The sequence below is a fragment of the Hyposmocoma kahamanoa genome, unplaced genomic scaffold, assembly GCF_003589595.1.
Source record: "Hyposmocoma kahamanoa isolate Upper Pololo Valley unplaced genomic scaffold, ASM358959v1 63, whole genome shotgun sequence".
Classification (NCBI taxonomy): Eukaryota; Metazoa; Arthropoda; class Insecta; order Lepidoptera; family Cosmopterigidae; genus Hyposmocoma; species Hyposmocoma kahamanoa.
The window spans coordinates 1,901,953-1,914,825 of NW_020653851.1; the positions used below are offsets into that span (position 1 = coordinate 1,901,953).

The window sequence follows — 12,873 nt, forward strand, 5'->3', positions numbered from 1 at the left end:
TAGATTTTCAGTACAAATCGGCAATTTCATACTTTAACCCCTATTACACAATGTACTATTATAAAACAACTGGAATTTTAACAGTCTCTTTAATGTTTAGTTAAAATTATGATACGAGAAGAATTTATTATTATTAGTTCATTTTACGGGTACGGTGACGTATGAGATTTGAAGTTTCTTTAGATTTAGTGATGTAAAATGAAATAAAAAAATCGATTTAAATATCTTATCGAGATAATGTATAATGAAGAGAGACTACAGTTTAAGAACAAATAATAAAGATAACAAAAAGAATTCAATTATTATGTTTATAAAAAACTACACAACAAATTAATAAAATCAACAACAACTCAACGAAATTTGAACAATGACTCTAAAAACATCATTCAAAACTGAAAACAAAAGTAAACGACCCGCATACAAGGACATTGTAATACAATTTACACACGTATTGATGCGAGATACACAATAACCGATTCGATTTATCGATTCTATGGTGTAAATCTCTATGGACAAATATTCCATTTTACGCATCAAATAGTTGTCATTTTTAAGACATGTTGACTTAGAAAATTAAAAAATTCGCTCACTAGGCTAGTCAGGTTCTCTACCTCCAATTAGGTAATATATAAAGGCTATTCTGCCCTCGTAACGAAAAAAGGAACAACTATGCGTACTTTATACAGCAGTTATGCCTTTTTTCATTCCGAGGGCAGTATTTAGATAAATATATAGAAGCTAGCAATTTTTTACGATCTCGGTGACCCGGGTTCGATTGCCGGCAGGACCAATTTGGGAAATGAACTTTTCTGAATTGGTTCTAGTCTGGGTGTTCTGGGTAGTACCCCGAAGTGAATTCCGTTGTTTGGACTCATGGTACGTGTGGTTGTTTAGCACGTTTGGTACATTTTTCACAGATTGAACGCAACAGAGTTTTAGAAGAGGCGTTAGCAGCTTTAGCAAGAACGCATCACGCCCTTGAAATGTCCGTCGCTGAAGAACTTACTAAGGTAATATTTTTAAGTGTTTGTAGCTTGAATATTTGGATACTGCTCCTATTACCAGTAGATTCCCTTGTGAAAGAGTTGGTCCTGGGAAGTAACTGCCACCATATGCCACCTGCCACCGATTTCTACTGCTAAGCAGTAATGCGAGCATATGAGTTACATTCGTAATGGAAGTGTTTTTCTGTAACCACAGCGTAATGACATCTATGTCAATTATACAAACTAGATTCGAGCCAAAAAAATAGGTTGCGTCGCTTTCGGAGAAAGATGGATGGATGGCTAGATGAATGGCTGGATAGATGGATGGATGGATAGATGGATGGACGGATGGACGGATGGACGGACGGACGGACGGACGGACGGACGGACGGGTGGGTAAAACGTTTATTCAGCACAAATACCAGAATAAATAAATATTTACGATCACTTCACAGGGTATAATGCAAAAGCACCTGGAACATAAATCAGTACACAATGATATGAACACATATTTGTAGAAAAAAACAAATTTTATACTGAATGTACCTATTTGCGACAATTTATACTGAAATGGCCCTGACTCAGCATGAATACTGTAGACCGTAAAGACAAATAGCGCTGGTTTTCTGCCAGGACCATATGGTCAACAATCACATAATAATAATAATAATAATGCACACACTCAACATAGCCCCGCACTAGGGAAACCCTGTGTCGCGGGTGCCATGGACACATACATAGACAAACACAAATTACACCCAAACTCACGAGAGAAATAAATGTAGGCCATACAAATATTTCTCCCGGCCCCGGAATCGAACCTAGGACCTCTGCGCGGCAGTACCGTTCGGCCACGGAGGCAGTTTCATCCCGGTAATTAAAAAATAGTTCGAAATACAACTAAGATGGAAATAAAATAGGATCTTTTTTCTTAAATTTACGCAAGTTCTCAAAATAAAATATACATAAATTCTCGCTGATGCGGCTACATGGTTAGTGACAACGAACGTTGAACTTTTTTTTATAATATCAAGTGACAGACGAACAAATCGTGTGCCTGATGGTAAGCGACATAGCAAAGATCTGACGGGCACTGCCCTGTCACCCTGAGACATAAGCTAACAAGTCCCATGTGCCTGTAATTTCACCATAATTATTTTCAACAATTTATTTATTTAATATGGTACGACCATAGATACGTAAGTCAATTTTAAAATAACATTATCAGCACAACCCTTTGCGATCTCTGTCTGACTAACACATTCAGGGTTCACTAATAACATTTCCGTTTCAATTTTATTTTGTTTCAGAGCAAACGAAAGAAGAAATCGTCGTCAAAGTCATCGGTAAACGAGTCCAAAGAGAATTTCTTCGACGTATATGAAGGTAGTAAATTATTGCAATAAATCCATTTAATGCAATACAATGCCAGCATTTTATATGTCGGCTTGTTTACCTCTGACAGTGACACATACGATAGTGACATCGTTGACAACAAAAAAAAAAGGAACCGATTTCAAATTTTGCTTATATACAGGGTGTAACAGCAAGGTGTAGTCATATTTGAAGGTCGGATTTAGTTAATGGTATGAAACTATTTAGCAAAGTTGTTTTAGTACAAACTACGTTATTTATGGAAATTTCGCCATGAACAGTTTCGATCAGCTGATGTCATTTAACGAAAATAAATAGTCACATCACATCTCTATTGAGTATCATAATACAACCAAATTACGTAACTTGAAAAAATTGTGAAATTCAGGCATGTTATTGTAAATGATAAAGTACTTAATGCCATATTCTTATTACTATGTTATAATTTACTAAATTTATTATTATTTTATTCATGTAATATGCGTGTGAACATTTAATGAAAAATAAATATTATCGATTACTTTGCCAAAATACACTAGTTCATAATAAAACTATTATTTAAAACTTAGTACATAATAACGTAATATGGTTTCGTTAACTTCATATCTTCAAACATGCAAAATACACAAATTTCCATTTAATATCCATTAATAAAACTAATGTCCTCTAAAAAACACATATTTAAAGTTATCTCTGTTTCTTTTTACCATACGCATTCATCTATTGTATTTTAATGAATGAAATTTGTCTCTTTCTATCCGTCGGTACTGTTCTAACGCATGGCGGCGTCGGTATGTTTCTTCTAACGCATGACGCAATATGACGCAATTATCCGACTAATACTTCGCACCCTTACAATGAAAGCGACCCAAATCAAAAAATTAAAAAATGAGTTTATACCGTAAAACCATCTTAAAAAAATATTTTGTTACATTAGTCACACTGTGGTGAAGATGAAATTGTGCAATTAAAGCTCGAATAGCACTGATTCATAAAGGTCCCTTTCATTTTGTTCTTTCAGTTTAAAAATTCTACTCCCGCGTCGAAATATTAACGCCGCATTTATTGTTGAATCTGCATTTGCAAAGACAACACGCTGCCACTGACGGATTAGCATTTGAGCCATTTTCGTTCCGAAAATCATATTCAAAAATCACTAGTAGCAGTAGAGCTCCTTGTGAGTTCGTCCAGGGTAGTACTGCCACATTACCGTGTTACAGTTTTGAAGGGTAAGGGTGCTGGTGAAATTACAGGCACATGGGACTTGTCAACTATGTCTCAGAGAGATGGACGCCGTAGCAGTAGCCTTCGAGCGGCAGTGCTACTGTTATGGACAGGCGTGACGCTTTCCACCGGGTACACGACTTGTTCGACCCGTCGCTTAATATTTAAAAAAAAAATTTTTTTAGTAACTTACTTTTTAAAGGGACTTACTTTTTTGTTTCGTGGACTTTCTTCTTTTTTAATTGTGAAACAGGGACCACAAAACAATATCAAGGGTTATGACATCTTGCTTAGCTGATGAACATTAAAAAGACTTAATTCTTAATACGTTAAATGATAACAAAAAATCGTTAAAAAAAAGACCTATTGGCGACTAGTTTTTGTAAATTATGTTTTTAAATTGTTGAACATTAAAATGATCAGAAACAATTTTCAGTTGTAAAGTTCCATTTTTCCTCATTATTTTCAAAGACTAATAAGGCCATCACCTTTAGTACTTCAAGAGTAGGTAATAAATAAAATAATATGAAAATATGAAAAAACTTGAAATCTTATTTTCTTTTTTATTCCCAAAAAGTTGAAATTTTGTATTGGGACACTTTCATCGTAAAGGTGCAACCTGAAGGTCGGTAAACGTCAAGAAATTAGTTTTGATCGTTGACCACGAATTAATTATTGTAATTTTAATTTTTTTTTTATGATTGATTTAGTGTCTGTTTAAGTATATCTAAATGTTTTAAAATGAATGTTGAGCACAGTAATAATTGGGCACAGATATGCCTGTTGTATTAATTTTTAAGTGTTTTTATTTTCCTCACTTTCTGTATCTGATGTCTGTACATTGTGCCATAAATAAAAAATAAAAAATAAAAATAAAATAAATTTTCATCACTTGCTTGGAAATGAAAATATCGTGAGAAAACTTGGATTTCGGAGATAATTGCCGAAATCTTCAAAGATGCGAGAATGTCAAGTTTCCAACCAGTACTTACTATGCAAGTGCAGTGGACTAAACCTTGTGCAAAAAATAGTACTTTACTAACTTACATACGTCTATTGCTGAGCGCACGTTTCTAACAACAGGCTTACGCTTAATTTGACTTATCTACACACGACAACTTTCTGGGTATGGGTTTATTACATGGTGAAATTGAAATAATTAATATCCGTTGAACCTATTAAGGTTCTTACTTCCTAATAATATCTACTCATCTAAAGAAATATTTTAGAATAGTTTAAATTAGCAATAGTGTAAAACCATAAAAAATCTTACCTAAATAAACAAAGTATCAAGATTAGTCGCCTTGCGTACGCGATACGTAATCGTAGCGAAGTCGCAAGCCTTTGGCGGCAACTTTGGCGGCAAAAATATCACCTTTGAGTCCTTAGGTTTTCGCGATTGTTACACATAGGAAATGAAACTATTTTTCCGGATTTACCGAAACGTCGGTTTGTTTGAAAAAACAAATATACGCGATTTAAATCCGGAAAAATAGTTTCATTTCCTATATCACCTTTGATTTTCGCCGCCAGCATTTGATTTTATACATGGTGATGTGGATTAGTGGTTAATGTTAGACTCGTTTCGGAGGTCGTGGATTCGATTCTCATAGTTGACTGGCTCTATGGGGTAGTTGTTAGAGTGTTAGGTTTTCTTTGCGGATGTCGTAGATTTGATTCCCATAGTCGACTGCCTCCATAGTCTAGTGGTTAGAGCGTTAGGCTTTCTTTTCGGAAGTCGTGGATTTGATTCCCATAGTCGACTGCCTCTATGGTGTAGTGGTTAGAGTGTTAGGCTTTCGTTTCGGCGGTTGTGGATTTGATTCCCATAGTCGACTGCCTCCATGGTGTAGTGGTTAGTGTTAGGCTTTGTTTTCGGAGGTCGTGGATTTGATTCCTATAGTCGACTGCCTCCATGGTGTAGTGGTTAGAGTGTTAGGCTTTCGTTTCGGAGGTCGTGGATTTGATTCCTATAGTCGACTGCCTCCATGGTGTAGTGGTTAGTGTGTTAGGCTTTCGTTTCGGACGTCGTGAGTTTCCGATGGGTGACTGCCTCCTTAGTGCAGTATATCCGTAATCACTCAGTCAGTTCTTGCATTATGTGGAAGTGGTACGGGTGATGGTCAGAGCTTGTTTACAAACAAAGGCGTATGCAGTGCAACGTTGAAGGTCGTAGACGTAGGATATAGGTATTCGTTTAATGTGTATGTAATGATGTAATTTGTATCAGGAGAAGGGTCTTATTTCAAAAGGATGGTAATAATTTTAATTTCACCCTGTAGGTACATTATGAAAACGTTACCCTATATTACAAAATTTGCGTTTCAGTCGGCGTCCTTTGATGTGCCGCCGCTGAGGCAGAGGTGCTATTTTTTAATTTTTTGTAACAGTCTGTAATTGCCGTTTGCGTTGTGAGGACTAAATAGGTGTCATCGTTTTGTTTGTGTCTTGTTTTTGTGTTTATTTAAACTATGTCACGCTTAAGCAATAGTGATTACTAAGAGATGATGTTGTGCGTAGGCGCAGCCGATGGGAGCTTGCGCCAGCCTCGCCAAATTTATTGGGCAAAGTTTATTGATGGCGTCCCAGAAAATCGACGTCGACCATTTCCTGCTGTGGAATGCTTCAGGAAGATGGTTATGAGACTTCATAATAGTGGATTGTTCCGTGGTTCCAGTTCTGAAGGCCGGCCGAGTTCACGAGACCCAGAATTCGAGGCAGATGTTTTGGAACATTTTCTCGGCAATCCAAAGACAAGTACTCGTCGTGCTGCGGCAGCCTTTGGTGGTGTGAACCATATGAGTGTGTGGCGTGTGCTACGGGATGATGGCCAGCACCCATACCATTTTCAAAGAACGCAGGAGCTGTTACAAGCGGACTATGATCTACGTTTGGCATTTTGCCGCTGGTACCTACCGCGACCAGGTTGGGAGGTCTCCCGACTTCGCTTCGTCGGTACTGTGGACAGACGAGGCGTCATTTACGCGTGCGGGCATTATCAATATGCATAATGAACATTTTTGGACTCATTTGAATCCCCGCGTATCAAGGGAATCAAATTTTCAACAACAGTGGCGGATTAACGTGTGGGCTGGTATAATAGGTTGTGCCGTCATCGGTCTAGTGTTTTTGCCGGCAAGTCTGAATGGGGCCAATTATTTAAGATTCCTAACAGAAGACTTGGATGACGTTCTGATGGCCCTGCCAGTGACACAATACGTGAGACTCGTGATGGAACACGGGATGACTTTCTAGCACGATGGAGCATCCGCACATTTTGCTCGAAATGTACGTTCCCATCTGAACGACCGTCTCCCGCAGTGGATTGGGCGGGGAGGTCCTGTACCCTGGCCAGCGTGGTCCCCAGACTTGACACCGCTCGATTTTTTTTGTGGGGGTCATATAAAAATATTGTTTATGCGGAGTCCTGTGAAAGCGCAGAAGAAATGAGGCAGCGGATCGAAATGGCGTTTAGTCAAATCACTCGGCAGATGCTTCAAAGAGTAGAGCAGTCTCTGTACCGACGCACGGAAATATGCATATTGCATGGAGGTCGGCATTTTGAACCTTACCTGTAAATGTGTGAAATGTGCCAGCAGTGCGTGTAGTGATTGTACTTATTATTCAAAATTATCGTAAACAAGTCAATATTTCGTACATTGTACAACAGTGAATTACAATTCGTAGGAAATTCATTAAAACGTGTATGAATTGCACAGTAGGTAAGTACCAATTAAAAAAGTATCCACTATTGTAAAATTGTCGTAAATAAATGTATTAATACAAAATTATGTAGAATGTGTATACGATGAAGGCGTGCGTAACTACGGGCTTAATAAGTAAATAAATATCCTTTAAATTGTATGTAAATAAGTACGTACCTAGGAATGGCATAAAATAATATTGTTAGAAATAATTCGATTTTTCTAGGTATTTAAAGATTTTGTTACTTAATATTAACGTGTTATCAACATATTCAAATCATGTTTTTACAGTGGCATTTCAATTGTAGTCAGCTGTTCTTTCGCCCCGCTTGCGGCCGCCCAGGTTTCATTAATGAATTTGTGAAGTCGTAGTAACGTAACTAGCAATAGAGTTGTGACGCAGTGGTTGTTTCGGACAATCACTATTTATACAAACATAATTAAAGTTATATCAACATTAAAAGTCACTTATTTTTATTTGATATTTTGCACAGAGGGTCTAGATCAAGTATAGGTTTGGCTCCTTTAATATGACTACACCTTGCGGTTACACCCTGTATACATACAAACAAACGAAAAACTTAACAATCCCGGAACCGGAAACCGGATTAATTCCATACTTTGCCACCCTTAGAGGTGGAATATTTTAAAAATTTTATTTAAAAAAAAAAAATTATCAAAACCGGTTCACAAATTCCTAAGCAATCGCGTAACATGCACACAAAAAAAATACAGTCGAATTGAGAACCTCCGTTTTTTGAAGTCGGTTAAAAAAGATTGTAGCAAACGTTCGACTGTTTTACATTAAAAAAAACCCATTGACTATAAGATATGCGAACGATACGTGTCTTATCGAGCAGCATCGCTTTTTTGCATTTCGGTGCCTTTCTTCATTGACTTACAATTATATTGGACGTCGGGTCTGCGCTAAAAAGTGTCCGAACTTATAGGGCGTTAAAATCGTATACAGAGCGTCATTCACGCTTTAGTCTTCGTTTGTTCGACTGACAGCGAAGCAAGCAAAATTAGACAGCCGTTTTAGCTTTTTCATATTCCTTTACATGTCACTACGTTTAAATAGGTTGACTTGGGACATTTTTTTCGTGGTTTTTGTATTAGACCCGTCGTCCATTTATTTGTAAGTCAATGCCTTTCTTTCTCAAACTCGTATCTTATAAAGAGTGATTATTCAGGCGATCGCAAGACTTTCTATTTTTTTTAAATTTCTTATCAAGGGTGTTAATTTGGATGCGTTACTTTAAGAATAGATAAAAGCCAGTGTGTGAATATGAAGGGAATGTGACGTGAAATCAGTATGCAAAATGTGTATATACAATGCAATTAAGTAACTTTGTGCTTTAAGATACGAGTTTGAGAAAATAAGGCGACAATTTATTATTATTCCTCTCAGGGTCGGAAGACGAGGACGACACGCTCGTGACGGCCGGTCTGTCCAGTCCACTTGGGGCTTTAAGTCCTTGGGGCAGCAGCCCCGATCTTACGAGACGCACACCAATCGGAAGTTTGGATGGTAAGTCAAATAGAATACTGCACAACAAAAACGTAACCCACAAGGTCATAATAATATTGGTTAATTAAAACTACATTTAAGTTGTTAACAACGGAGCGGCAGTAAGTTAGTGAGTGACCGGTTGCTTCTCGATTGCAATAAAAAAGAGATCGATGCTTCAAATCTCTGGCGGCATGTACCTATGAATTTAATTTTCCGTTACGTACTTTTATGAATGTTTAGGGAGCAGGGCCCCGATTCAGAACTTTTCGATATTTTTTACCGAATCGTTCGATTGGATGTCGTTCTCGAATCGAAGGACGCTTTCTGAGCTATTCAGAACATTCGAATGATACGATATCGTTATTCAACAACGTTTACGGAGTTAGTCGGCGAATATATTTTATATACATTTTTAAGACTATAAAGGCCTAAAATATAGGAATGCATTAGTCTCGCATTCAAATAAATTAATAAAATTGAACAAAATTGAGATTTTATTTAAAATAATAATAGATTTTCATATTACATTCTTGCTTTGTTAACAATAGGACATCCGGTAACTTTCATTCGATAACTGAATGATGTTTGTAGCCTTTGCCGGTCGAGAAGTTCGAGTAATCGTACGGGTGTGACGTCATTTCGGTTCGGTTTCGAATACGACAGTTTGACGTTCGATTCGGTTATTGTGAATAAAAATGAAAAGAAATCGTACGACATCAAATCGAATCGGTCGACAACTGAGTTATCGTAGTAAGGTTCTGAGTCGACTCCCTGGTTAGAAAAAAACTTTAGGTTTATGGGACAACACAGGCTTCTTTTCGGCTCAAGCCGCAACATTAATAAGTCTGGTTACTCCACTAGTAGTCTCATATAAGGTTGGTTGTGTAGTGAAGTAGTTGGGATGTCATCTGGTTAGCGACGTATACTGAAACAGGAACAATTTTAGATAGTGTGTTTATTCGTTCATGGTGCAAATAGAAGGGAATCAATAATTAAATTACAATATAAAGAATCTTATGCCTACTCAACTGCCTCCGTGGCCGAACGGTTACCATGCCGGACTGCCACGCAGAGGTCCCAGGTTCGATTCCCGGGCCGGGAGAAATGTTTGTATGACCTACAATTATTTCTCTCGTGAGTTTGGGTGTAATTTGTGGTTGTCTATATGTGTGTCCATGGCACCCGCGACACAGGGTTTCCCTAGTGCGGGGCTATGTTGAGTGTGTGCGTTATTTATTTATTTATTTATTATTTATTTCCTTCAATATGCAACACATTACAACTCCCCCGAAAAAGACCATGGTTCACCACCGGTTTTCGAAGAAAAAAAATGATATGATATTAAAGGAGACATTGATTTACATTATACATATATAGGTATAGTAAGATAATTTGAAAAATAACTTGATTATGTAATTTCACCCGCACCCTTACCCTTCAAAACCGGAACGCAGTAATGCCGACATTACTGCTTGGCGGCAGAAATAGAAAAGGCGGCAGTACTTTCCTGGACGAACTCTTTCACAAGGAGCTCTACTGCTACTATATTCATTAGATTCATAATGCTACGTAATAACTTGACACTTAGTTACCAAAACTTCTTTGATAACTGTCAATGTTATGGCCACTTTGACATCTAGAATGTTTGTTCATTTAACATTTTATTTCCACTACGTATAACTAAACGTGAAGTTTTTTTCAGATAAAAAAAAAGAATAATCAAATCAGGAAATCTAAAATAACCCAACTTGACGATAACATTTATTTCCGTATGTACAGGCGACAGGACCCCGACGAACGAAGAGCAGGATCCCCAGCAGCACGACCCCGTCCGTCGCCTGTCGAACGACTCAGATTCGGGGCAGTCCCTGCACACGGCCCTCAGCCCTGCCAGCTCGCGCGGCACCCTCGTCTCGCAAGGCGGACACGTCTATCGCAACGCCAGACCGTATCGGAAGAACACAAAACCCAGGTTAGTACTTACATTTTGGCGGACGTGTTACTTATGGATCTCCCAAAGATGATGTGAAAATGTTTGAGAATAAATTGTTACGTATAGTCGGATTTTTAATAACAAGGACATTTATTCAAAAGCTAAAGAAAGTTCAAGAAAGTAAAGTATCGGAAATATAGTACAATGTAGTGTTAATGAACAGAAGAAGCATCAACATACTAACATATTCGCATAGGCAACATATAGGGGCATAGAGGTGGCTCATGCTAAAGGCAACAGATAGGGGCATAGAGATGGCTTGGAGGTGGCAAGAAAGTAAAGTATCAGAATTATAGTACAATGTAGTGTTAAGCAAAAGATAGACCAGGACGTTAAGAACAGAATAAGTGCAGGATGGATGAAATGGAGACAGGTCGCAGGCACTATTTGCGATCGGCAAATGCTAAAGGGGAAAATATACAAGACCGTGATTAGACCTGTCATGTTGTATGGATCAGAATGTTGGGCGATGAAACGGGAGGATGAACGAACTGTGCATGTAGCGGAAATACGAATGTTGAGATAGATGTGTGGAGTGACGAGAAAGGATAAGATAAGGAATGACTACATCAGGGGAAATTTGAAAGCGGCGCCAGTGACGGAAAAGATGAGGAGAAATAGGTTAGCATGGTATGGACATTGTCATGTGGAGAGAAGAATGTCATGTGACGAGAAGAGTGCTAGGTATGAATGTGGAGGGATATAAGGGGAAAGGAAGGCCAAAGAAAAGATGGATGGATTGTGTGAAAGATGATATGGATAAGACGTGTGAGTATAAAAATGGCTGCTGATAGGGTAGAGTGGAAGAAAAATACATGTTGTGCCGACCCCACCTAGCGTGGGATAAGTACAGGAAGAAGAAGTAGTGTTAAGGAAAAGAATATGCCTCAACATACTAACATATTCGCACAGGCAACAGATAGGGGCATAGAGGTGGGTCATGCTAAAGGCAAGAAACAGGGGCATAGAGGTGGCTGCTTACTGGGCCAAAGAATTATAAAACTGATTTTTTTATTGGTTTTTGTCATTGACATTGACTCGACAAGAAGAAGAAGAAGCAGAACATGTTCACAGTTGACATGATTAAATCATCTCATGCCTCGTTGAGACTACCAACACTGGTTCGAGTTTTTTTTATGATATCAAGTTACGAGACGAACAAGTCGTGGTAAACGACACGTCGGTCCGTAACAGTTGCAGTGCCACTCGAGCTTTGAATCGCAAAGATTTTAGGGTCACTGCCACTGCGCTAGTTTCACCTTGAGACAAGCTCTGCCGACGTTAATTGAAAGGGCCCATGTGACTTTTTGAAAAAAAAAATTATGTATACTGCGAGGTTATCTATCAGAATTCCGATTACATTTTCCAGAAATAACGTTTGCTCGAATTTTCATAACCTCGAAAGTAATTTTGAGAGGTAAATGTTTTTTCTTTCGAACTGAACCTAATCGTGTCTTTGCGATAAACATCCAACATATATCCTGAAAGAATAACTGTTTCGTTATAATTCGGTTTTCGGGGTAATAAAAATTCGAACAAACGTTATTTCGGACAAAAGAAAGTCGAGTTTGTGATAGGTTACCAATTTCTGAGTTTTTGGCACAAGCGCCCTTTCAACGAACGGCGGTAGAGTTGACAAATCCCATGTGCGTGTAATTCTGCCGCCCTTAGTTAAAATGTGACAAAAAGTCAAATCCGAGAAAATGTTAAAAAAAAAAAAAAAAATGTCTCACTGTCACGAAACGAAGAAAAAATTACATTTGCTGCAAACGCAATATAATAGGTTTACATTATATGGATAATTTAAAAATAAAATATTTAATTATTTATGCTCAATTACAATTAATAACCTTTTTCTTTTTCATCTTGGTAAAAAAATGTTCGTAAAATACTTAATATTAGGTAAGATGGGCGCAAGTACTTATGCTTTTTCAGCTTAGCATAATTACCACACTATTGTTAACTTTGGTGTAATAATAAGACGAACGGGCAGCATGTAGTTACAATTTCTTTTCAATGTGTCGTAACTTAACATTTTTTAAATTTTTATGACATTAAATAAGAGGTAACATTTTCACT

The 12,873-nt window shown here is 37.7% G+C and overlaps 1 protein-coding gene across 1 annotated transcript in view; it reads left to right on the forward strand.

Moving 5' to 3' along the window:
- Positions 1-11,280, forward strand: part of LOC113229910 (oxysterol-binding protein-related protein 1-like) — a 38,728-nt gene extending 27,448 nt beyond the window's left edge. Inside the window, exons 7-11 of the mRNA XM_026463602.1 lie at positions 918-1,010; positions 2,297-2,372; positions 8,700-8,819; positions 10,581-10,773; positions 11,253-11,280. Of these exons, the coding sequence (XP_026319387.1) occupies positions 918-1,010; positions 2,297-2,372; positions 8,700-8,819; positions 10,581-10,773; positions 11,253-11,280 (510 nt within the window). The remainder of the gene's footprint in view (positions 1-917; positions 1,011-2,296; positions 2,373-8,699; positions 8,820-10,580; positions 10,774-11,252) is intronic.
- The last annotated feature ends 1,593 nt before the right edge of the window (positions 11,281-12,873 follow it).